General features: G+C 40.2%; 1 protein-coding gene across 1 annotated transcript in view; it reads right to left on the bottom strand.

Moving 5' to 3' along the window:
• Positions 1-196: 196 nt before the first annotated feature.
• Positions 197-27,808, bottom strand: part of bcr (BCR, RhoGEF and GTPase activating protein) — a 31,297-nt gene continuing 3,685 nt past the window's right edge. Inside the window, 22 exon segments of the mRNA NM_001130320.1 lie at positions 197-1,926; positions 3,184-3,346; positions 5,390-5,495; positions 5,593-5,727; positions 6,378-6,517; positions 6,661-6,770; positions 6,928-6,987; positions 7,173-7,307; positions 8,902-8,999; positions 9,147-9,221; positions 9,324-9,428; positions 9,523-9,598; positions 10,011-10,130; positions 10,515-10,683; positions 10,771-10,892; positions 12,747-12,887; positions 12,966-13,018; positions 13,150-13,210; positions 14,396-14,503; positions 14,992-15,177; positions 19,226-19,330; positions 21,417-21,583. Coding sequence (NP_001123792.1) covers positions 1,837-1,926; positions 3,184-3,346; positions 5,390-5,495; positions 5,593-5,727; positions 6,378-6,517; positions 6,661-6,770; positions 6,928-6,987; positions 7,173-7,307; positions 8,902-8,999; positions 9,147-9,221; positions 9,324-9,428; positions 9,523-9,598; positions 10,011-10,130; positions 10,515-10,683; positions 10,771-10,892; positions 12,747-12,887; positions 12,966-13,018; positions 13,150-13,210; positions 14,396-14,503; positions 14,992-15,177; positions 19,226-19,330; positions 21,417-21,583 — 2,525 coding nt within the window. The 3' untranslated portion in view covers positions 197-1,836.

Raw genomic sequence — 27,808 nt, 5'->3', positions numbered from 1 at the left:
TGGATAAATCAAGATTAGCCCTGAATCCTGACTGCTCCAAGCAGCAAGTATTTTGCATATTACACAGAAATGTGAAGGCAGAAATATAGGAACCTGGGGACAGGCATGGGGTGGGGATATAGGCACCTTTATAAGATTATTTTCATGGTATAACCTTGTACTTTGTATTATCCATGGAAAATTTAATTTTTTTAACTTTTTTTTTTTCCTTCAAATAAAACCTTTTCCTGAAGTTTTTGGCTAATAAAACATCAATATTTAAATCCAGCTGTAGAAGGAAATCTGTAAAACATGCTGCAAACACCACAATCTATAAAACTGCCCTAAAGACTATTACACAAACACCTGAAATACCTGGGGAAAGACAGCCACAGGCACAGTGCCTCCCATTGGTAAGAATTTATTAGGGGGTATGGTTATTCATAGCAAAATGCCTTTGAACTACACCAGACCACCATATTATTATTGCCTCAGGACACAATGTAAAATCAACGTATTTATAAAGCTGTGTAATAATTTTAGGCATGCGTGAGTTAAAATTGGAATTTGTTTTTAAAAAGTTGTATGAAAAATAGCATTGGGTGCCACCACATTTTACAGCAGAACTGTTAGTCTCCTCAGTTGGTCCCTTTGACTTCAGTGGGTTATATCATGTTTTAGGTGGTGTAAAATCATAGTGTAAAATTACAGTATTAGTCTGATGTGAACAAATAAAAAACACATCTAAAATATACATAATGTAGTCCAAAGCCACTGGACTTGCACATTAATCAGCTGCTTGATCAGCAAGTCCAGATGCTATGGACTTAATATCAATATTAAATTCTTTATATCATGTCCTGGGTGAATGAAAACCTCAACAGACTCATGTAAATAGTGTAATTAGTCATTTGTAATGGATGATTTCTAAGTTCATGGTGTAAATTCATGCATATAACAACTTCCTAATACACCATTTATTTTACACCACTTGTTGTACCTTTTTGGCTTATTATATTATTCACATCTTTATAAATATGCCCCTTCACATAGCTCCAAAACCGTTCAAGTCACAAACCTGACATGTATTGTATTACACTGACACCTTGTGGCTGACAGTGATAAAGCAGGAGGCCAAATCCCATTAAACCAGAGTTGGAAATTTGGCCCTTAGTAGAGACAAAGTTGACATCTAAAAAACAGCTAGGGCACAGAACCCTACATCGGTATTATGTGACTCATTGAATGGAAACCACACTATATACACAAAGAACAGGCTTTTCCATTGTAATTATGTTTGGATTTTACTTGTTGCACCCACCCAAAGTCCAATCTGTATAAAATATAATGTTTTGGTTAAAGACGATACAAATAACTATTGCTATGGCCATATGGATACTGGTACAGTAACAAAGGGAAGAACCATCAGCTGCTCTACATATTATCTAAACTGGCATAGACAGCCATCTCGTAACTTCCTACTGTTAAACTACATGTCCCAGCAAGCTCTGCCAGCCAAGCTGCTAACTTAACATTCTGGATTTAGCAGTTCTGCAACAGCTAGAGAGCCACAGATTGCTTATCTCTGACTAAAGACTAATAAATAAATAAATTAAAAAAGCTTCTCTCTTAGTGCTTTCAGTTCCCTGTTCCACATCTCCTCCTGGATACTCAGTGTGTGCAGAGTGTGGGAGGGAACAGATTGCAGGTCTCTTGAATCACAGTGTGGCCCTGTTGCAAAAGGACAGGCAAGAAGGTGCACTGTAACAGTGACAGTATCTCTGTTTTCCTCCTTTCTGGAGATGCCACAGGTTCCATTGGGATGATTCAGTAGCAGTTGGCAGCAGAGAGCAGAAATCATACTTCAGTAGAGAAGAGTATACTCTGGCGTTTGCTATCTGGGGTAGGGATAGTGTCTAACTGCAGAAAATACAGAAGAACCTGCACCTGTAAAACAGAATCACATATGGCAGGGTAATGATGTTGTGTACATCGTCAAGCAAGACACAGAACCACACTGCATCATAGCAAAGGTAGGGAATGTGGGTACTAAAGCCATCTTAAATCACATGCTACCTTGTTTGAATGGGCTTTTATTGTTACTTGTTAACATTTTGTACAGGTGTGGGATCCGTTACCAGAATACCCGTTATCCAGAAAGCTCTGAATTACGGGAAGCATGTCTCCCATAGACTCCATTTTAATCAAATAATTTAGATTTTTTTATATCAATTTCCTTTTTCTCTGTAGCAATAAAACAATACCCTGTATTTGATCCCAACTAAGATGTAATTAATCCTTATTGGATGCAAAAGAACCCTATTGGGTTTATTAATGTTTTACTGATTTTTTAGTAGACTTAAGGTATGCAGATCCAAAATACATAAAGACCCCTTATCCGGAATACCCTTGGTCCCGAGCATTCTGGATAACAGGTCCTATACCTGTATCTTTTATACATGTTTATATGTGTCACTGATCTGCCTTTAACCAGTGAAAACTGGAAACAAGAACTATCATCTTTGTAAAGCTCATTATGATAGGTTACAGCCAATTACTTACATCTTATTGTCTGCCTAGAGCATTGGTCTGTAGCCAGTAACACACACTGGCAATATGGCATTTCCCCAATAATAAGTTGCTATTGTGCAAAATGCTCCTATAAACATTCACATGTCTCAGTTGAGGAGCAGCTTCTGTTATTGGAGAGCCCATAAGAGTGGCTTAACAATAGAGGAAGCAGACACCGCAAGTCCAGGCCCCCCAGTGACCATGGGATCTGCTTTCTCTATTATTGCACATAAATCCCCACTCCCAGCCGACTCTCAGGTAGGAGAGCAGGGATTTATAAGTGAGCAAGCTGGGAGAAAGCGTGTGCGCAGGGGCTGGGTAAGGCGTGCTACTCTGTGCCGGGCCCCTCCAAAGATTTTTTTGCGGAGGGGCCTAGTGCTGAGTAGTTATGCCACTGGCCCATAATGCACTGTTTGACTCGGCTCTTTCACCCAGACAAGGTTGCCATAAGCCCATTTCTAATTTTTCGGTCTACTTCATTTCAAAGAAGACCAGCATTTTTTGTTCACAATCCCATGATATTATAATAAAATAGTAGCTAGAAGTAGGAGTTTGTCCTTATGAACACAGAGTACATAGAAACTGCATGCCAAATACCCAGAGGAAGGGGTGAAATCAGAATTTAAATCTTACCTGTGACATTACTTCTAGACTCCAGCTATCAGCCATGCTTATTGGTTGTGTTGGATTTACTGGAATTTTACTGTCTTTTTCTGATGGGCGCAGCAAAGTGGGCCCAAATACAGTGGCAAGGTTGTGTAGGGACATCTTGTTCTGACTCTCGTTCTCTGCAACCCTAGTAGGAGAAAGGAGGAAGGAGACAATAAACATGAGGTTTAGATTTCAGAATGTTGGCACCTAACTGACTAATCTTCTCTGAATATACACAGGTAATGAATAATACGCAGTGCAAAATTACAGTATTACACATTACGTGATCCTGCAGTGTAAGTCTAAGGGGCATGTATATTATAGAGTATAAGCCAACAACACCGGTGATATTGCTTATAGCAACCAATCACCAATTAGATTTGAAAGGTCACCTACAAGTTAGAATCTGATTAGTTGCTTTGGGCACTATCACCGGTGATGTTGGATTACACACTAAAATAACTATGCCCTTAAATGTATTACTACAGTACAGCTTTGCCGAATCATAATCTTAGATCTCCTGCAAAGGGTCCATTTGGAACCAGAAAGATTTACTTTCAGTTACATGGTAGATTTATACTTGTTTTAACAAATATAGAGGGAAAACACATGCCAGCTTATTACTAATGAGGTTAGTAGCTGTTCTGCACTATTACTTTGGAATATTAATAGGGATGCACCAAACTAAGAATTCAGTGATTGGCCACATTATAGGGTTGATTCACTAAAGTGCGATAAAACGAGTGCTATTTATAGCATGCGGTAAAAATTTTATCGCATCTTATTTTTCGTGTCTTAACGGACTATTCACTAAAAGGATATTTGCGTTAATTTAGATGCGATGCTGTTTGCGTTATTTAAGTCGCGAAGACTATTTTCGTGCGGTATTTGATGCAACGCGCACTAATCAACGCAGCGCATTACTTGTCGCGCGCGCTAATTAACGCATGTGTGCTACTTATTGCGCGCACGCCATATTAGCCATACACAACATTACGCTCGTAAAACTACTTTTTTTGAAAATGACCATTTCCCCGCAAACTGGAGGATGCATCACTCTAGGGCCAACACATACTTGAATAAATCCCACTGCAAAGTCCATATTGTTTTGCCAAAAGCTCATGAACTTTACTTTTCTACAATTACCGCCTGCCCCAAGTAGGTGTTAATTTTTGCATAGACCAATGCGACATTTAGCGTGTCTAAGTGTTTGTGAATCATGCGTTAGTATTATTTCTGCTCGAGAATTAACGCAATGCGGTAAAATTAACGCATGCGGTTGCGCGCTATTTAATGCACACGATATGCGACTTAACTCATGCAGTAATAATTTAGCGAATCGCGCTGGTTTTTTTGCGGGTCAATTTTAACACAAAAAAGCATGCGATAAGCATTATCGCACTTTAGTGAATCAACCCTTATGAGTATTTCAGCTGAACAGGATCTGAAGCCTTAATGTCATGTGACTTTTTTCACAGATTACACGTGCATAATTTTCAATTTCTTAAATCTAAATATGCAAATTAGAGTTCAGATTTTGTTTGGTTTTCACTAGAATCTTTTAAAGAAGATTTGTTATTAAGCTGAATCCAGAAATAATGCATTTGTGCATACCTGTCAGCCTGTGGCAAAATTCATTTATATAGATTTGTATAGTGCAGTACAGATTAGATGTAAAGCATATAGTTTCCTCACAATAAAGAGACTGTAAAACAGCTGTCGGTCATTGCTATAACAGATCATCATGTCTGTGTACAGTGACTAACAGAGCCTGAATTAGTAACGTGGGTAAGGGATGGAAACAGGAAAGCAATATTTGCTTGGTGCTGGGTGTGGGCATGGAAAATATGTCCCAGAGCATGGGAAGAGAACTAGCTTTGAGAGTTGCACGTTAACATAGGTACACCAAAACAAACACAAACCTAATTTCAGCCTGCAGTGTACTGTCTTTTCCAAACTGTGCTGCTAAGTCTATTTTGTTTGCAAATTCTATTAATTGACATATGCTTATACTGATTTGTCCATTTCCTTTATTAATCTCTTGTCTTTGAGTACGTTTATTTGTAAGGATTATTTTATAGTTATGCTGTGCTCAGAAATGACCCTGTCCAGTAGTTACTGTTTGTGAAGTTTCTCATTAGAATGCCACAGCCCAGCCATATATAGCAAGAAGGTTTTCCCATAGTACCTCTTGAGGTGATCAAGCAGGAAGAGGAATGTGAGCAGGTTGGGTTCTGGCAGAGAAAGCAGCAGGTTCAGCATGCAGCTCTCCTTTGCCACAGGGTCTGACAGGGCTGAGAAATGAGAAGAATCACAACATTTAAAATAAACAATAAATGTTTTTTTAGCGTGTATCGTTCTGGCTGAGAATGTAAATATATCATTACTTACCAATACCCTCTGCAAAGTTTGGGTACAACTCATCAGTGAAAAGTGGAGCAGGAAGCTCCCTAAAATACAGCTTCAGTGTTCCAGCAATGGCGTTGACATCCATGTCACTCATCATGACAGAGACATCCTTGTTATCTGAGAGAATTACATAGTTAGTTACATAGTTACATAGGGTTGAAAAAAGACCTGTGTCCATCAAGTTCAACCCATCCAAGTAAACCCAGCACACCTAACCCACACCTACCAATCTATACTCACATACATAAACTATAAATACAACCACTAGTACTAACTGTAGATATTAGTATCACAATAGCCTTGGATATTCTGATTGATCAAGAACTCATCCAGGCCCCTCTTAAAGGCATTAACAGAATCTGCCATTACCACATCACTAGGAAGGGCATTCCATAACCTCACTGCCCTCACCGTGAAAAACCACCTACGCTGCTTCAAATGGAAGCTCCGTTCCTCTAATCTAAAGGGGTGACCTCTGGTGCGTTGATTGTTTTTATGGGAAAAAAGAACATCCCCCAACTGCCTATAATCCCCTCTAATGTACTTGTACAGAGTAATCATGTCCCCTCGCAAGCGCCTCTTTTCCAGAGAAAACAACCCCAACCTCGACAGTCTAACCTCATAGTTTAAATCTTCCATCCCCTTAACCAGTTTAGTTGCAAAGAGTTAGCGGGCACAATGAGAAGTGACAAGACGGTGATCATTGTACTGCTCTTTTCTAGTCAGTTTCCCTCACTCTACTGCTATTAGCTTTTCCTTGCACTTACTTGCATCAAAGGCATTCTTCAATGCTTGAATGTCTGTAGCCACTCCAGATACCCGGTAAATGCCAACTTCTTCCAACCCACGCCTTTCAATTTCTTCCACACACTGACGTACAATGTATGGCACCTTAGAGCGTTCTCTTCTGCAGAAAATGAGTAAGAACATGCCACAAAGGGGCTTCAGTGGAGCACCACAATAATGCAAAAATACTACATACATTATACATTACATACTGCATACATTAATGGGAAAGATAGGGTAAATCGCTGCTTAAGCTGCACTTACTTGGTAACTACAGCAATTTTAACTCCAAAGACACCAGTCTGTTTGCGTGAAGGGAGGCGCTTAAGACTGAACTCACGGCTTGTAAACTTCATTGACAATTTGACTTCAATCTGCAGGCAAAAAAATTTCCTTTAGAAAAAAAAAGGACTAAAATGCCTGGGTAAGACTTGAGAAGACAGATGGTGCCTTATACAGTATAAAAGGTGGGGGGAAATAAAATGATATGGTCCATTAGGAATATCTTGGGAATATGGCTAAAATGCTTACCCCATTCATTGAGACAACAGAACGATGCCAGTCCTTGCCGAGGGCCAGCTGAGATTCAAGCTATAACAAGAAGTGCAGAGAGATATAAGCATGTGTGGAAGACAGCTGTTTGTGCACATTCCAGTGCTTTTCTACTTTGTGCCCATTTACAGCTCACAATACAGCTCACAACAACTTTGATTTTGATTCTATTTTATTATTTGTAGTATTTGTTTGTACACTGCCTGTGTGCACCTCTGACATACCTGCACTTGCCCCTTAGCTACCATGCGCTCACTAGAGTCTCCCCCATCCTCCTTCATAGGCCTGTTCCGGTTGCAGCTCTTCTCGTAACACAGAATGCGCAGGGTCTGTGAGCCCTCCAGCTCAATTTCAAATTCCTATATGTGAAACACAAAAAGTGATAATGACTGACTGAGAAGAATCAGATGGAAAGCTGTGAAAATGTGGGGTATTAAGAAGTAAATCAAACAACACTTCGAGTACTTGTAAGGATCACAGATCCTAATATTAGGATGTATATGGCAAATAATTGGATATGCCCATGTCGCTCCACTCCACAGCCACTGATCAGTGTCATGGGACCTCAATGGTATCATCCACGCAAGTAACAAGTTGAATAATCAAATCTTTGTAAACTGTAATTTGTTTCAATTGATTTCCCCCCACCCCTTATTTCATTTTATACTCAACCCCTTCTTGAGAGTGGGTTTGAGTCTCTGAACTTTTCTTTTTTTCCCGGTTACTTCCCTAAGGACATTGCATTTCAATATACTTTATATGTTAAACATTGTCCTTTCTGTTTATTTTGAAAATCAATAAAAATTATTGAAAAGAAGAAGTAAATCAAAGCAAAAATATAAATAAATCAGAAGCTATGTTACATGTTATGCCAACCTGGGGGGGGGGGGGGCACAAGAGTAATTGTAGAGGAGCTAAGTGCCAGCTTATCAGGAAAGCAGGAAAAAAGAACTTCAGGTTAAACATTGTATGAGACCACATCTATAGTTAACATGGCCAACAAAAAGCCAACAGATTACAATAATTTAGTCACAATGGGCATCCTGACATGAATAAAAACTTTCTACTTGGTCCTGAATGAAATACCAGACCTGATAAATGATTTTGGACAAAACCCAGTGCTAGAAATAGGGGTAATGGTGCAATGGTGGGAGGGGGCCAGTAGGACCCTAGTTACATACCTCTTCTGCTTCTGTAACTTCAACCCTGTGCATCAGCATGCAGGCAAAAAGGGAAATGCTTTGTTGTGCAAGCAAGGAGGGGGCTGATCCTGTAGTGGTAGTTTGGTACCCAGCTAAAGGAAGGGGGGGATAATATGGTGGCAGTGAGGCAGTGCGGGAGGCAGAAGGTGGGCTTGCTTTGGGCGCCATTATCTTCGGCCCTGCACCGACAATGCAAGCAGCTAAAACTTATCTACTAATTATAGAAATTTTTCTAAGAGTTTATTTACAGACCCTACCATTAGGTTCAAAGCAGTACAATGGAAAACTTCTAGAGAAGCCCTTCCTCTGCAACACTAAATAGTCTCTCCTCCTATGGCAATAAATGGCCCCATGTCACATGCATTGCTCTGATTATTCCTTTCCATGCCAACTGCGCTTGGTATTTACAATTTAATTTAGAAATAGTTTTGTTATTATTAGCCAAAACTCATGTAACTAATTTAAATTTTATCTACTGATTATTTTTCCATTTTAAGCTTATCCAAATGAGGCAATAAAGAAACATCTACTGTGTTTATTGTTCTACACAACAATATATCATGTGAAAAGATTAGTAATTTGCATTCTAGACCTAGTTTTGTCTGGTAGCACACAGTGTAATATGCTGTGAATTTCTGGCAAATGAAGATGGAATTTTAATGCGTGTTTTCCAGGTTTTGTATTGATTAGCAATCACTATGACCTGAGGGGGAAGGCATGATAGAGACTAGAGATCACCTATCCTACTGACCTCATTCCAGTTGGGCTCTGTAGTGTTCCGATATACACGTGTTTTTGCCTTGTTAACAAAGTAACCAAAAGAATCCACCTCGAGTGTGCAGAAGAGATCTAAAAGAGATGATATGCATGTGAAGTAGTCTGTGCCCCGGGCACTTAGTGTTCTGAGCTAACAGTTCCCAGAATAGAGCAAGAACAATGTAAGTTAAGCACTGAGGGGCCATCATGCTTTCTCTTTTCCCAGGCACAATAACTTACTTGAGCTCTGCTGGAATCCAGTTGCTGAGTGAACAATAACATTTAGAAAACCATAAAGTCCAGAAGACTCATCATCTGTAGAAGGAAAAAAATAAAACATTTGTAGAAATAATAATACCTGTATATCTATACATACACACACATACAAACATACATATAATCTCATCCATCACTCACCCTCCTTACTAAGTGTCAGTGGAACCCTATGTACAGTCTGAAGTTTAACACAAGAGTTTGTCAGCATTTGGATCTCCAGTGAGGACAGAGAGAAACTTTTAAAACCTGCAGGAAAAATATGATAGTGACTTGGAAGATTATTTATATGTTGCTGTAAAAGCTATGGAATCACTTAATAACATGCTCTTAGCACACTCACACTTCTTCTGTTGCTCCCGAATATGCTCTGCCCACTCTGCTCGTTCATAGTCAGACCAAGTAAGTAGTGTGTAACTCTGCAGAAAAACATTAGGAGGAAAGTATTTAATATGGCATGATTTTCATATATAGGTGTGTTTCCTTTCACAGATACGTTAAAACCAAGTGAGTTGTAAAAGAAAAAATCATGTGGTGGAGTCATCTTACTGAGAATAAGATGGAAGGACAGATTGCTTTTCCACAAAATATATTTGTCTACTCTCTTAATGCTGTAAATATTATCCAAATGAGCGTGTACAAATGCAAAAAAAGTCTCTTCAAAAGCTTATCCTACCTTCACCTGACAAATAGCAAAACCAGAGCAGACACACATATTTTGTAGAGTTGCTGTGTAGTTTTAACCTTTGGCCCAAACACACTAAAACACCTATGAAATAATTAAAAAGGGTGGAACCAGAATAGCCAAAGTGGTTTGCTTGAGAAATTTACCTTGCCATTACGGTTCTGGATGCGGAAAGCCATACTTGGTGATACCAAGAGTAACACAGACTCCTGCTCTGACAATTTCTTGCGCAGACGTTCAAGTCCTTTACCTCCTTTATGAGCTTTCTGTAAAAGGGTTAATTTATTAAAACAGGGTCCAATACAATCCTAGATATATACAGTAGATATATACAAGGGAGCATAAATACACATATGTGCATAACTTTAGCAAATACACTAATGCACAAAAATATTCAAGTATTTAAGTATAGCACACCAAGGCAGAAAACCACATCTTTACACTGTGCCCAACACAGGAATAAACATAAAACAGTATTTAGAAAAAATAGGTTTGTGATAAAATGCAACTGGGTCATGAAGGACTGCACTTTTGAGAGATGGGGGAAGAAATGTTGGAGAATGAACTGTGTTGCATCTGGTTGCAGCAGGTGTTTGAGGAAGGGCATAACTGTGGCTACAATAACTTCTACAAATGAACAGAGTGTGTACCTTTTCCCTCTGGATATCACTCTTTAGTTGGGATATCTTTACTTTGATGGCTTCTATCTCATCATCTGGAATCATTGGAATGTTGGAAGCGGTTTCTGATTCATCTACCGTCTGGAAGTTAAGGTCAGCAAGAGGAATGTACCACTTGCAGTCATATTGCTGGCTTTTTCTAGAAACACCAAAAAGATTTCTCAGATGTTATCATTCTCCAAGTAAAAGAACCCTATGCTCCCCAGGCAGATACAATACCCCTTACCCTCCAATCTGTTTTTTCAGTTTGGCGCAAAGAAGCAAATCTGTGAACAGGAAGACATGACGCAGCTTTCGGGCACCTTCTACTAGTTCTACCATAAAACTGTCCTTCAAAAGCTGCCTGTGCTGGAGAGAAAAAAATAAAGGGGGGAAAAGTGTCACAACAGCACAGAGCTATAATATACAACAGTGGAGTAACTGCATGCTACTGGGCTCCACAGCAAATTCAATTTAGGGCCTGAAAATATTGGTAAGTTAACCACTTATATATTGAAATTTCTCATTAATTGGTGCCTTTCTCAGCCCACTACATATATAAATATACATATACCCCCTGCAACCCCAGGATCTGCTTATTTTGTAGTTATGTTTCTGATATGAAATATATAGCTATGGTCACAGGATGTTAGTACATGTTACAATTGGTCTAATATCCCATAGAAACCAATAAGATATTTAAATTCACATAACACATAAATTCTACCTGCTTATTGGTTATGTGTCCCCCTACCCATCCTTTAAAGTGCACCATTCAGACATGCAAGAGAACAGAGGAAAATGCAGGTGACAATGAGGCATAGGCAGGCAGTAAAGACAGGACTGGCCTGCTCCTGCCGACAATGCTCTCTGCACCTCAATTGCATTTTTTATTCATTCCACCGGGCAGAAGTGTGCCCCTTAGTGCTCTTGCTCTTCCGTCTAGGGGTATAGTATACACCCCCAGTGCCTTATACTAACATAACCCCACTAGCATGATCCATGTGTTTTCACTACTGCCACATTTTCTCCCACACAAAATGCCTGAAATTGCCTTCAGTCACCCATGCTGAATTTTGAAATCTCAACATGGTAGCAAATTAAGATAAGAATTAGTTTTTACACTAATCTCCCAGCTGGCAGTTGCATGCAATGTTCACTCTAAGCTGTGGCCACATGCATGCACACCAATATTTTAAAAGAAAGAGCCAGCACATAATAAGCTCAAGGGTTTCGTCTTGGCCTCTGAGAAAGTGGAGCCAGGGCGTGACGTCACCAGAGGGCATCCCTACTGAGGAACATGCTGAGGCAGCGAGGAAACGTCATTATACAGACTCGGGAATTTTGTTAAGTGGGAGCCGGCACATGGGACATTTACTAGATATGCTGTTTTATTCTTCAAACAAAAAGTAGCCGCTTTTTTTAAATCTTAAGATATTTCAATAAAGGGTATTCTACACTACTGGGCCCTATATATCATGCAGATCTTCATCAAATAAGTATATTTATTTGGGATCCACCAAATCTGTTATGCTCTTGAAGCTTAAGGCCATGGGTAGGCTAGAAAGAGACAAATGCATGGGATGTGGTATGGGAGGGGCAGGATTCCTTTTCTTGATTTGGGAATGCCTCAGGGTAGCACTATATTGGACAGAAGTCACCCGCTACATTAAAGAATGTTTATCCCTCCCTGGAATCAGATTTCCTGAGACCTGTTTATTGGGTGTAATAGATGAGACAGTGCCCTTACAAAAATCTAGAACATTAGTGAGTCCCAATTTTTCTGCACTCCAACAGTGGGTTGAACTAATAAATTGTATTAAAACTGATATACAATGCTCGGGGCATACCCGGGAAATTTTTGAAATATAGGCACCATGGTTAGATGCCAACCCTCATTTACCCCTACCAGATGGCAATTATCTATATTTTGACATGTGTGCATACTCAAGGTTTGAGGATGTCATACACAACAAGTTGTGATTAGCACAGAGAGTTAAAACATAATTTAATGCTTCCTTAAATACACTTCTTAACACAGAGTTTTTAAAAAGACAGCACAAAAGATACATTTTTGTTCATGTGGCCAAAAAAGACTCAAAGGGAACACTGGTGCAACCCACAGGGTAGATTTCTATAATTTAGTCATTATATTTACATTATACTTATCCTTCATGGAAAAACAGTTCTAATAATACCATGTTTCCGACTGCTGTGACTCACTTCTCCTTTCCGTACAGTCATTGACTGCCTGCGAGGCGTTATCTCCTCATTGATGCTAGATAAAAAGTTCTGGGATATCCGGAGAGCATCCTGCAGCAGCGGATAGTCTGGGTGCCCAATGGGAGTGTGCTTTATCAGGTCCTAGAAAATTAGAAGGCATGACATGGACATGGACCTGCAAATTGCATTGGAAAAAAGTACTATGAGAACATCACTTACATGTAGGACAAGAGTACTGCGAGTCACACGATCCACAGGTTTGTACAGCAGTGCTAAAGGCAAGTAACAGCAAAGGAAAACATTTTATTTTATTGCTCCAGTGCTTCTTGGCATGTTCAAATGCAAGTTCTTAGAATAAAGAAAAACTGTAAGCATGTCAGTTGTCTACATGTGCCCCACTCACCCTCAAGAGTGGTTTTCGATGAATGATCTTTGGGTTCTCGTGTATTCCTAGCCTTTAGATTCTGAAATAAATGTATAAATATAATAGGCATTGCTTAGAATTAAGTTTCCCTTCCTGGTAACAAGTAAAAACATGCACACATGTGGGTGGCCATTAAATCTAGCTGATTGGCCTGCTATTTAGATACCACAAGCAATTTGACACATCACACCTATGGAATTTTCAGTTAGGATAGGTTAACTAATGACTGAGCAGTAAGGATAAAACAGGTCTTGACATTTATGGCTACCTTTACTAGCCACCAAACATATCTCACTGGATTCTTTAATCTGATGCGAAACTCCAGTATGTTAAAGTTTCATCTTGTGGACATCTGCTCTCAGTCTCCATATTTCTGCATACATGCTCAGGATTATCATTTATTTGCAGTTACTAAAACTCAACCTGATGGTCTTATGTGGCAGTTCTATATTTTCCCTGTTCCTGTAAGGGTCTCTTTTTCTGGAATGGAGTACAATTTTCATTCATAATTTAAACTAGCAAAAAAATGGCTTCTTTGCATTGTTTATGTAACAGTCATTAGTACGTCTCTTGGTAGTTTATTGGGTATGGGCAATATCTATGTAATGCTGAAAGGGTTCCACAAAGATTGGCAGCAATACATTTATGAAGTACCTAGTCCTTCTCTGAAGCTTTAGGGATTAGCTGACATATTTTAAAACATTTGTTTTACTGAAATCTATATGTATTGATAGAGAACAATGGCACTAACGCAGAAAGATTTTGTGAGACAAAATGCTAAAAATACATGAAAAATGTCTGATAAAAATCAATTTTTATTGCTCTGCTAAAGGCACACGTCATCCTTCTGCCACAAGACAGAGGTCAGCACTTTAGGGGCTGATATATGTCAAAAGGACAGCAACGATTATTGCCTTTTCTTGGCAAAATGCCACACAGTTTAAGTGTTAGGAGACAAGCAGAAGGTGGTCTCTGGCCTACTGAACAAACTGATACGATAGGAGTGCAGAGAATTATTACCACTTGTAAGTACCTTTCCAGTAACTGGTATATACAAACCATTTTAGCTTTCATAAACATTATTATTATTACTAAATTATGACGTAAAACTATCCCTGCATTTGTCTCAGCTGGCGTCTGCATGTCACATTCTATCTTTGACTTCCAGTTGTTTTTTTAAGCATTTTTACCATCCACCCAGAAGTGAGATGAAAGTCATTTTCACCTCTGAAATTTCTGCAAACTGTGCATTGGCTTGGCAGCATTTCTCCGCTGTTTCCATAGCAACCTCATAGTTGTCAACAAAGGCGCGATACACCCCGAGCTGACTAGCCTAGAAGAGATGAAAAAATGGTGGGGTTGGAAACGCAAGCGTGAAAGCAGAGAATAAATGGTAGGTCACAGAAGGAGAGAAAGCAGAGGCAAAAGATAATACCATTGGCATTTCATTATTTGTACAGAAAATCAGGGCTGTCTGGGTCACCCCCCCCCCCAGTGGAGGACCAACCTTTGATTAGGGCACCCATAGCTCATAAAACAGGTACAGATATAGGAAAATATCAGTGTATATATCATTTAGCCATAGCTCTAAGAATATCTATGACAGATTTCTACCTAACTAGCCTTCAAGCAGGTCTTTCTGGTGAAACTCGAGGGGCAAATAGGCATTCACCCCCTACTTGCCCTTCAGGGTAAGCCCTGTACACCACCCCCAGCCACTGCTCCAAGGCCAGAACCAGATGGAACTTGGCATGGACCCGTACTGGTTCTATAGGCTGAATACATGCCAATACACTGAAAAACAGAAGAGACCTGACTTACTAGCTTCTGAAACAGGTCTCCTACACGCTGCTGGTGGCTCCATTTCTGCACCCGGGGGAAGAGAGAGTCATAGAATTCCTTGTGAATCTCATACAGCTCAGGAACCTTGAAGAAGATTGTTTCAATCTGTTGAACAGTCAGCACTGGTTGTGATGTGGTCGCTGCAGCTTTAAGAGGTTTCATGGGCTGTAGGAGGCAAAAAATTAAATGAGTTTAACACTAAATAACTACACATCCACACGTGTAAACATACACATATATCATTAATCATAAACTGCAGAGTGGTAATTATATTGCAAAGAAACTGTAGGTTCCTCCCTTTACACCCAACCTGTAACACACTTATTTTAGTCACAGGTTCTCTTTGTTTGTAAATATGGGCCAACAATACTGTAGTCAGTAAATAGATAATATATACAAAATGAAAAAAAAAATTCTTTCAAGTATGTAAATTTGTGCAAATTTCAGGTAGATCTGCTTAAAGGAGAAGGAAAGGCTAGTAAAGAGTTAATCTCAAGCTGCAGGCATACCTTCAGTTGTCTCAATAGTGCCCTTAAGTCTCCTATTTTTCACCTGTTCAGATGATCAGAAGCCAAACAGGAAGAAAAAACGCAGAGAAAGAAAACTCCCATAATGCCTCGCTCCTGCACCGAAATCAGCTACTAAGGAAGCGCATACGCATTTAACATACCCTGTGAGCGCGCTTTCAATCCACAAGCAGGAGCGGCTCGGGCAGATTATTAAGTCGCGCTCACGTCTAGGGGGAGGGAGAAGGTTTGCGCATGCATGTTTCCTTACGCGGCGCCATGTTGGGTAACTCCAGTTCCAGGTTAGAAAAAGGGTGTGGAGCCACCAACCTCCCATCAGATGTCACTCATTGACTTTCAGTGGGGAAATTGAAATTGCTGCCTTTCAGACACTATTAAAAAACTTTGCACAGTGGTTTTTACTATATAACTGTGGTAAAAGGTTAGAAAAAGTGGGCGGAGCCAACAACAGATCAGATTTCATTCAGCGACTTCACGTTTTTCATCCCAACATGAAGTTTGTTCCAAACTTCCCTTTCTAGTTCAATATGCTGCTTTTTGTCTACTACTATTAGAAGTAGTGATAGGTAAAGAGGAGACTTTTGTCAGCTGCTATTTCCCATCAGATGGAGGACAAAATATACCATAGCCTGAACATGACCTAGCAATAACAAATAGCAAATTTAACAGTAAGGACCCTCGGAGCACTTCAGTGACGCACGATAGATCTCTCCAATTGCAGGTGACTAACCGCTCCGTAATGGCTTTCCACTGGCGACAATATTAGACACATGGAAAGCCCTTTGCATCGCTTCGGTAGTCCGAAGTTGCGCAAAGTAAAGCCTAGAAATTACCATATAATTGCTCTTATGGGGGGTTGTTTTGCAACACGATATCTTAACTAAAATAGGTTTGCCTGTTGTGCAATTAAACAATGTGTTACCTCCCTGGAGCCAATGTCACTGGGGGAGGAGCTGATTATAATTCCTAGAGATGTTTTCACATCTTTTCTGTAAATTGCCCAGGGGAAAATGTCACAGAAAATAACAGCTCCTAATGAGGCTAAAAATATTAGTGGAACAACAGCTAAACCGACACTGTTTACAACCATTCTGCTATTGGTTCCTCAGATCATTTCCTTGGAGATCAAAAACCTTGCACGCAAACATCTGGATGGCTGCCATTTTGCACAGTACAAAGACATTCACGTTCCATCAAACCTGCATGTGGCACAGTATTGCCAGGCAAATAACACATTGTTTTGCTTTGTTAAAATCCTTACTAAGATGAAACCACTGTTGTTTATTTAGACTTTATATTCACAGCTGATCAGAGTAAAGGAATTTTTGGAATTCTGGAGTTTTGCCCCCAACACAGAAGAAAATGCTCCACTGAACTGCTCCATAGGTACTTACCCTTAACATGGGTGCATAGCATAACAAATTTGCACTAAGACATATATATACATTATGTTTATCTTGCACATGCAACAGGCCTAAAATAGGCAGAAATGAAATGGCTGGGCTGTTCTAGTTTTAAATTTCTATGATGCTATTACAGGAATGCAAAGAGTAAAGAAAACACAAGATTGAGATTCACTTGAGGCAATATTCCAGGCACCCGCATCCATTGTCAATATACTTCTACCAAGTTAAGTGAGTCTAAGGGTAAAAAAAAGGTTTAGTTCCTGCATGTTTGTAATAACTGTATAAGAGGTAAACACCATGGTTGCTGTTCAATCTGACTGTAGGTCATTGGTATCTATTCTAGAAATATTACACCGCAGCACCAAAATAATTTGGCAAACCCTGGCAAGGCCAAATCCAGAAGCAAAGTAGTTAAGCAGGTAAAGTAGTTGAGCAGGCACTCACAATAAAAGGGGGTACAGCATCTGCTAAAAGGGGTAGGGCCAAAGTAGGTAGGGCTGTGAATCAGGGGTGGGGCTGGGAAGGTGCAGAGGAATGTCCCAGTTGGACTCTAACAACCAAAAAAAAAAAAACAATTGCAAATTGTGGTAGAATGTCGTTGTCTAACAGTAAATGTTAACATCCCCTTTATTAACAGTTATTTGCAGCAGAGAAGCAGGAATCCAACAAACATGTGACCCCATCGCTTACTAATAGGTTTGGGTTTTAGAGTTTTTCCTTAATTTGCTATTGGTGGATTGCATATTAAGAAACAACTGAATATGGAGGGGTGTTTCTCTTTGAGTATAAATGATTGTATTATTAGGGCCCCTTTACATCCACACTACTGAGGTGACAGAGGATGGCACAAGAAGGGGCAGCTGTATCCCCACCAAACCTTATCATGTTGCCCAATATTGCAGAGCACAAACCGAATCAAGACTGCCACTGCTCATTTACTACCTACTGCTATTTGGATGAGACCCAAAATCTTCAGAAAATTTACTATGACCAATACATTTGTAAAAGTACTCTGGCCCTACTGGACTTATATTTACAGCCAGCTCTTCCCTGGACTCACTACCTATGTTACAATATATATACACCTTCACCTGCCACTTGGCTAAGTGACCAGCCTTTGACATGGAATCTTATTTAGAGACCCTGGTTCAATTCCCTGTGGCAACCCCGGACAAGTCGCTTAAAGGAACAGTAACACAAATAAATTAAAGTGTTTTAAAGTAATTAAAAATAATGTATTATGCTAGTAAAACTGTCTCTTTCCTTAAAAGAGAAGGAAAGCTACTCAGTCATTTTATTGCCAAAAGATTAGTTACAATAGTGCAAGCTAGAACGCTATTTATTCTGTAGAATGCTTTAGGGCTCTGGTACACGGGGAGATTAATCGCCCGCGACAAAACTCCCTTGTTGCGGGCGACTAATCTCCCCAATATGACGTCACACCGGCGAAAATGTAAATCGCCTCTCGTATGCCATCCCACCGGCGATTTACATTTTCGCCAGTGGGATGTCATATCAGGGAGTTTAGTTGTCCGCAACAAGGGAGATTTGTCACGGGCAGCTAAACTTCGTGTGCCAGAGCCCTTACCATACCTGAGTAAACAGCCCTAAAAGCTCACTCAGTTTGCTTAAGACAGCAGCAGCCAGTTTAGGATGGTCTGACTTCACTTCACTTGCAGGCAGGGAACAGCTCTAAGCTCTGACACAGAAGATCATGTATACAAAATAGAAAGAAGGAAATCCTGTGTTTCATTTTACTGAGAACTCAGTGCAGCTTTTCTAAAAGTGCTTATGGCTGTATTTACGGAGACCTTTCTTATAAAGTTTACTTAGTTTTTACCTTTCCTTCTCCTTTAAGAAATGCTACTATAGTTTATACAAATAAACTGCTGTGTAGCTATGGGTGCTGCCATTTAAGTTGAAATACAGCTAAATGGTACAGGTTACATAGCAAATAACAGATAAGGTGTAGAATTCCATTGTGTTCTAAAAAGCGTACTTGGTGTCTCAGCAAACATTTCCAAGAAATTTGTCAACACCATTTGTAATCAACATACAGTATAAGTGTAATTAGTAACGGCTGCCTGCTCTTACCTCTAGGCCAAAGTCAGGGCACATCACTTAAAACACTGTTTGACTTTAACTTTCACCTTGTTTTCGTTTTTTCCTCTTTTCCAAGGGCTTCAGCCAGAAAAAGAGCAAAGCCAGAGTATGAAATGTATTAAGTACACAAATATCACCCATTTGGGACAGTGCCCTAATAAACACACAAACACGTACTAGTAAAAGAGCCTCCAAGTGGCTCAAATAGGTCTCCTCGCCAGCCAGGATTGCAGAGAGCACCCATTTCCTCATCTCCAGACCTTTCTCCAGGTCCAGTTCAGTCTACAAGAAAAGAGAAAAAAAAGATTATGTTTATTTAGCTGCTGCCCTTAAAGAATAACTAAATTCTAAATTATTATTTGCTTCTATTAAGGTTAACACCTTAATACAACACGTGCTGTTAAAACAGGTATCATCATCAGAAAAAAATTATTTACCTGAACTTGAAAAACTTGTGTAATATTATGTTTGGTCATTGTAGTAATACATAGCTTACATAGGTAATTTGGCTGTTAGCTTTCTGGGAAAAAAATGGCCTGCTTTATGGCAGGGATTCCTGGTACACAGAGCACTTGTCTCACAAGATAAAGTGCAGGATCTATTAGCCACTATTTGAAAGGCTCATTTATATGCACTAGATACTATACTGCTAGAGGGGTCTCTGTACAATTTAGCTAAGAGAGTTGAAATAATAACACCTCTGGCTTAAGGTTCTGGCACACGGGGACACGGGGAGATTAGTCGCCCACGACAAATCTCCCTTGTCACGGGCGACTAATCTCCCTGAACTACCATCCCACCGGCGAAAACGTAAGTCGCCGGTGGGATGGCACACGCTGCGCAGGTGATTTCGGCAAATTGCCGAAGTTGCCTCGCGAGGCATTTTTGGTGATTTGCTGAAATCGCCTGCGCAGCGTGTGCCATCCCACCGGCGACTTACATTTTCGCCAGTGGGATGGCAATCCGGGGAGATTAGTCGCCCGCGAACAGGGAGTATTGTCGCAGGCGACTAATCTCCCCGTGTGCCAGAGCCCTTAGGCAGAAAACAGTACTAAAGCATTAAATGTTGCAAAACATATCAAATCTGTACAGATATGGGACCCATTATCTAAAATGCTCGGGACCTGGGGTTTTCTGGATAAGGGGTCTTTCCATAATTCGGATCTCCTACCTACTAAAAAAATTATTTAAACAGTGGTTAAACCCAACAGGATTGTTTTGGCTACAATAAGGATTACTTATGTCTTAATTAGGATCAGGTACAAGGTACACTTTTATTATTACAGAGAAAAAGGAAATCATGTTGTAAAATTAAATTATTTGCTTATAATGGAGTCTATGGGAGATGGACTTTCTGTAATTCGGAGCTTTCTGGTTAATGGGTTTCTGGAGAAGGGGTCCGATACCTGTACCACTAAAGGCTAGAGGCTAAACATTCCCAGCATGTGTTTGGCATGCATGAACAATAATATATATATATTTATTTATTACACACACATATATGTGCTCTGAGCTAAGCAAAAACCAGACTAGGGAACAGTTTGAAACGAGTCTGTTGGCCTGCAGGTCAGTGTTACCTAAATGCAATTGAGTCACCCATGAATGGTGTTACACAAGCAAAAATGCTCCAAATGTAGATACAGACATATAAAACACAAACTCATTGCACTTTAAATGGCAAGAAAAGAAAGAGAACACACCCTAATGCATTATTAAATTTATGAGTATGAATTCCATTTTTTGTGATCTTGTTGTAGCCAAAATATATGGGAAAAATGTTTATGTGGACACACCCAAAAACTATTAATGAACAAAAGTTGCATATTATGCATTAAACATGGGATACAACTGATACAAGTATAGGGCCCATTACCCAGAATGCTTAGGAACTTTACTTTAATTAATTAATTTTATCTTCACTGAGATCAAGTACAAGCTACTGTTTTATTAATATGGAGAAAAAGGAAAACAAAATTATTTGGTTATAATAGTCTATGGGAGATGGTCGTCCTGTAATTTGGAACTTTCTGGATAACATCCCATATACCTGTACAAGATGCTCCTGTATTTCAGTGTGACTGCTAATCTCTCAGTATGAATGCACGCAATTCTACTTGGAAATTTGCCTGCTTTGGCTGAATTATAACACCCCCACCAGCAAGGTTTGACATCCCTAATAGAGACAGGTGCCTAAAGAGTGGACCATAACTTATAAAGGGATAGTAACTTAAATAGAGAATATTACTTTACAGATATCCTTGAAGCAGTGGTAGGTGATATTTTTAGTTTCCCCAACTTCTACCTGGCCTCCACACCCTCCACATGCACACATGCAAACATCAATTATTGATTCTGCATTTCTACTCACTGATTTACTTGACTCCAAAGACCCAGAGGAGAGGGTGTCTCTACTTCCTCGGCTCTTGGCACTCAGCTGAGGTGAGGAGGAAGGTGATTCATCTATAAACGGCATCAAGTCATGCTGAGAACGCTGCTCTTCAGTACCCCCAGGCGATGCCCTGCAGTGAGACGCATCTAAAGGAGAAGAGACAGACACCCAGAGTGAAACCTCTAATGAGACACACACACCCCTCTAAGAGTCAATTTATACAATTTTAAGCAGTCTAAGACCAAAAAATGTTTTCAAAGTTTTAAAGTAATTAATATATAAAGAATTGTTTCCCTGCACTGGTAAGCCTGGTGTGTTTGCTTCAAAAAGAAGACTACAGTTTATACAAATAAGCTGCTGTGTAGCCATGTGTTAGGGCTCTGGCACACGGGGAGATTAATCGCCCGCGACAAATCTCCCTTTTCGCGGGCGACTAATCTCCCCGAATTGCCATCCCACCGGCGACAATGTAAGTCGCCGGTGGGATGGCACATGCTGCGCAGGCGATTCCGGCAAATTGCTGAAGTTGCCTCGCGAGGCATTTTCGGCGATTTGTTGAAATCGCGCCGCCGTGTGTGCCATCCCACCGGCGACTTACATTGTCGCCGGTGGGATGGCAACTGATGGCAAGTCGGGGAGATTAGTCGACAGTGAACAGGGAGATTTGTCGCGTGCGACTAATCTCCCAGTGTGGCAGAGCCCTTAAGGTGGCCATACACAGGCAGATTTATGCTGCCAATTAGGGTCCTTCAGATTGATATCTGCCTGTGTATGGGACCCTCTGAAAGGCTTTCCTGAACAAAATCTGGTCCAATCCAGATGTCGATTGGGCAGGCTTGATTTTTCTGTCGGATTGAGGACTGCATCAACTCACTGATATGACCCTCGCTCCGACATTTTGTATCCCCTGTATTGTAAAGCAAACATTTGGTACTAGGGCTAATAGACTGCATTAGCACTATATCCCCCAGTCCGGGTGGGAATACCGGGGGAAAGATTTGTTCACTTGGCAACCTCATATCAAATTCATATTGAGTTTAATGTGTACTTTTCTAATAAATTTCGTAGGTGAGTCAAATACGGTTGTGGTAAAAAAAAAAAAAAAAATTGTCCTAAAATGCAGATAAATAGAACCAAGAAGAATAAAATGCAAAAAAACATTGAGCTCATCCCTGCCCATCAAAAGTATGAAAAAGTCCAGCTCATTTTTGCCTCTGTATTTATGTAGAAAACTGTGATAATAGATATTTCAGCTACAGGTTTCTAAATTAGAAAATAAAGGTGTGAAGAGTCCCATAAAGCTTGCAAAGAGTCAACTGTATGTTTTGTGACAGCCAATAACAACTTGTGGTTTGGCTCTCAAGGAAAAACATGAATAATATAACAAGCTTAAGAAGCAGGAAAAACTACTGCTGACACATAGACAATGTTGCTGTTCTTTTTTCTTTTCTGCCTGGGGGGGTTCTATGCTTTATAGTGTGGGGTAAGGAACAAGGCACAAAATAACATTTTGTCACTGGCAATAATTGCCCTTTTTTGAAGAAGGAAGTGTGCACATTAAGAACTAAAGGTTACTTTTAATAGTATCTGTTAAACGGATGGTATACCCTCTTCTTCGACATGGATTCAGCGAATATGGCCCCCTTATTCAATGTGAGTTTAGTGAATAAGACTTATGATGAATGTACTTTTTGTGTTATTTTATGAGCTAAACAGTGCAAGCAGGAAAACTGAAGCTACTCCATGTTGGAGCATGGTTTATGCTTGTTAGGTAATAAACTTATCCTTATGCATAATGGACTTCTGCTTAGCTATAAGCCAAAACAGTCACAGCAAAGGGAGAAAGGAGGGAGATGTTTATACAGAACTTAATCTAGTTTAATCTAGTTAAACTAACTCAGCTAATTAATTGCAAGACAGTGTTTAAGTCAAATAATGCTTTATAATAAAATAACTAAGAAACGGGTATTTTTAAATGAAAAGAATAGGCCAAATGTATTTTCAGCATCTGTTCTATTTATTTTGCTCTCGTTGTACAAAGGTAACGACTGCTCTTTTAATGCTCAGATCATGGAAATATATAAGACTGACTGAAAGGGGCAACAAGGTCACTAGCACAGTCAACCATTTCAGATGGAAACCAACCCTACAACTGTCATATAATCAATTTATTGACATTCACACTCTGGAAATAAAGCCCTGGCTGTTTCCATTGATCAGATTTTATTTACCCCATAATTTAGATATTCCAACCTCTGCAATGTACAGAGCAGTTTTTCCAGTCTGGTAGGTAATGCAGAGAAACACAAAAATAGGAGGGGGAGGGTACACACAGATAAGAGTAGTTACACAGGAACTGCTAGAGGTATAAGTTGATAAATGAATGTTTAGTAACAGGTTTCTATCTTTCGGGTAGGGAGAGTGAGATTCAGGCATTCTGCCAAATAGGTGAGGAGGAGATGACAGCAGATAATCATGTTTGCTCCCTCCTAGGACTCATGTGCTCTCAAACAAATGTTCCAAAATCTTCAGACAGGAAGCATTGGGAGTAGACCAGGAAATAACACATCTTATGGAAACATGGATCCCTGTGCCAACCCCGAGTACCCACACTAAGCCACTGTGTCATAAAGCAGCAAAAACATGTCTAACTTACCAATACAATAAACCTGTTGAATGCTTTTGCTCTTTGAGCTAGTGTTCCCTGTAACCCAAAATGATTCAGAACCATCACAGATGTCATATTGCGCCAAGGATAATCCCTAATGCATACAGGCTTCCACTACCAAACAAAATTCCTGTCCAGCACAACTAATATTACCAAATACAAAGGGGCATGGTCACTACTGGACACAAGTACCACCACAGTACAGACGTAATATACCATCAATGATCACCTTCCCAAGCATAAAGGCATATTAAGCAATTCACAGAATCAACCCATCATGTGTGCCATCATGTGTACTAATCTCATGAAAATAGTAACCAACACAAAATTAACTCAACAAACCAACACAGGCCGTTAACATTTCTCAGTTCAGAAGACAACACTGTGTACTGCAATGACTAAGCAACACAGGGTACCACCACTTACCACATCTACACACAGTAAGCATGTAGCACAGAAACGGTAAACCATGCAACACGTGCCAAATAACCTACAGTATGGTAGTGCTAAAAATGCAACAGGCATGAGCACAAATCCTAACCAAATTTAAACCACTAAGGGCAGGTTCACCTAGCTGCCAGATGGGTTGCCATGAAACTTTTCAAAGAGCCTTAAACGTTTGTTAAAAACTCCTTTTAACAATGCCAAGATTAGCCGTAATTGGGCCAAAATATGTGACTTAAAGGCTCTTATATAAATATTTGTGCAAGTGTTGTACTTAATAATACCAAATAACATAACCCAATAACATTAATTCTGTCATGCCACAAATCCCCTTTCAGAAACAGGGTAACAGGATACAGAAAGTGAGACATGGAGAAGAAAAAAGATATGGTTTTGTTTTTCCTTAAGGCTAATTGTTCATAATAAAAAAGCAACAGTGCAAGGTTTATTGCTAGAGAGAAGCATTCATGGGGATAGTTGCTCTAGTTCCAGAGCAGCTGGGATCTGTTGCTGTATCAGTTTGCAAACATGCTGTTGGCACGCTGGGGATTAAACCCTGAGTAACCAATTAGAGAGCTTAAACAGGTGCAACACAAATGTTCTGTGGAACCTTCTGTGTGAACGCCTGTCTCATGTAAGCCAGCTGGGGAGCCTCTATTCACACAGGCATCTGAAACAACCTGCCACATAGAGATAATATCTCCAGTTCAGCTCTTTGCTTACACACTCAGCTCACTATTCTGTGCAACTGGGATCTGTCCCAAGCACACTGAACAGCTCTTAGGAGTGATTATGCACAACACGATGAAACATTCATGGCTAAGGGCTCTTATACTTCGGCGTTTTCACTTGTTTAAAAATGCATGCAAATGCATTTAGGTGTGTTCAAACCTGTGTCTCAAATGTGAGTCACACCAACAAGTAAATGCCCATGTGTAAGAGCCCTAATGATAGGAAATGTTTCTCTTTCCAAATTGTAACAAACAATGTTATTACTATTATGTTTAATATGCTCCATTCACAGTTCTATTATGTTTTCATTGTTGCTGTCATGCAGGTGATCTCCCTGTTGTGTTTGTACGCATACATCAATGCTCTATTGTGTGTAAATCTCTCTGATGTTTTGTACATACTAGTCATATATACACAAAATAATGCTTGTTTGTCTAATGCGCATAGTAAAAAAGGAATGCCAGATCCACCACTGATCTAAACTTCAGACTCCTCAAATAGCGCAGTATTATGTAGCATAACAGCAGCAGGGGACCAGAACAACTCTTCTTTGCTGTCATTGTCCAATCTTTAAGGTGGCCATACACGGGGCGATTGTAGCTGCAGATATCGGTCCCTTGGACCGATTCGGCAGCTTATCAGCCCGTGTAGGGGCAGGAACAAGGGGCATGCCTGACTGATATCTGGCCTCAAAATAGCCAGATATCGATTGGGCAGGTTAAAATATTTAGTCGGATCGACTGCCTCATTGCCGCCATTATAATTTGATCGTTTGGCCCAAACAATCGAATTAGCCTACATGTTCCCCTAAATTGCCCACCCGTAGATGTGGCTATCGGGTGAAGATCTGCTCGCTTGGCGACCTCGCCAAGCGAGCGGATCTTCACATATATGGGCACCTTTACTTCTTAAGGTGGCCATAAACTTGAAGATCACTTGGCGAGAGATCACCAATATGGCCACCTTAAGATGGGTGATATTGTTATGATCTGATCATTTGGCCCCACAGGTCAAAAACTGGAACATAAAAAAGGTCATCCGGAATGGACTGTATCTTTGAGCTGATGTGGTCCTCACCCTTACTGGATTTTTAAACATACCCGATAGATATCTAGCTGATTGTCAGGCAGATATTTATCAAAAATGCTATCAAGGTGGGCCATACATGGGCGAATACACAGACAACTCTGTCTGAAGTGGCTGTACAGGCAGCTTAAATCTTACTGTGTATGGCCCTTAAGGTGGCCATACACGAGCAGATCCGCTCGGATTAAAAAAAAAAATAATCCGATCGTTTGGCCCTGGGGCCAAACGATCGGATAATGTGGGCGGCAATGGGGCAGTCGGATCGGGGACCACATCAACGAGCCGATGCGGTCCCCGATCCAACCAGATTTTCTAACCTGGCCAATTTCAGGCCAGATATCGGTCGGCCAGGCCGCTCTGCTCTCCCCATACACGGGCCGATTAGCTGCCGAATCGGTCCAAGGGACCGATATCGGCAGCTATAGTCGGCCCGTGTATGGGGACCTTTACACAGGTTACACCTTTTACTTTGTTTGCTGAATGTGATCCTCTTGCTACTGCTTTTTCACATACCGATACTCCCTCTGTTCTCTAAACAAAAAAACCCTGAGGACATTTACACAACACTATCTTGCTGCCCATTGTTCAATGGCAGAAGCTGAATATCGGGAAAGCGGTTAGTACAAGAACCTTATCTTCAATAAATAATTTCCATATATTTTGAATCAACTCTAGCATTAGTCATTGGCAAGATTGTTCTTTCACTCTACTAACGTTTAGAGCTGAATCGTCAGATATGCAGGTAAAAACAAAATGATTTTACCCCTATCGATGATTCAGCATTAACGTTATGATGTTTGAGGTATGAGGCTTGATAAAGGGCTGGAGTGAAGCCCGAAACGTTGCCTTTGGCACTTGAGTAAAGATTCACATTTTTCAAAACAACCGGAGTGCTGCTGTTTTCTTCATTTTTGTATTTATCTGCCCGGGTAGTGGGTACAGCGTGCACCTGGGGCTGCAAGAAGCTATTTTCACTGTGTAAGCACATGTTAACTGATTCTAACGTTATGATGTTTAGGCACCTTCAAAGGTGCACAATCAAACATTTCAGTCTTGCTCAATTGATAAGGCAACTGATATCCAATGCTTCTACCAATATCGATCGCCTTGTTTTGCACACACACTGATTATCGTATGAAACTTGGTGCGTGTACCTTTAGCAGAGCTGGGCTTGCTCATAGCCTGATAAGGTTGGGTGGACAAAAAGGTATTAGGCTGTAAATATCTTGCAGTGGTAAAGAATGTCGCATGACCTCTTTTTCACTCTCTGGCTCCATTATTTCTTGCTGATGTGTATGTCACATGACATCTCCTCTCCCCAAGTCACACAACCATCAGATGTATTAAAGAGCATAGCTGTGCTTTAGCTTACAACTGTATTTAGTGCCACAGAGATTTCAAGATCTACTGTACAGAGGTGAGAATGTGAAACAGGTGGTCT

This window comes from Xenopus tropicalis, chromosome 1, assembly GCF_000004195.4.
Source record: "Xenopus tropicalis strain Nigerian chromosome 1, UCB_Xtro_10.0, whole genome shotgun sequence".
Classification (NCBI taxonomy): domain Eukaryota; kingdom Metazoa; phylum Chordata; class Amphibia; order Anura; family Pipidae; genus Xenopus; species Xenopus tropicalis.
The sequence above is the reverse complement of the archived record's forward strand: the minus strand, read 5'-3'. Positions and strand labels throughout refer to the sequence as shown.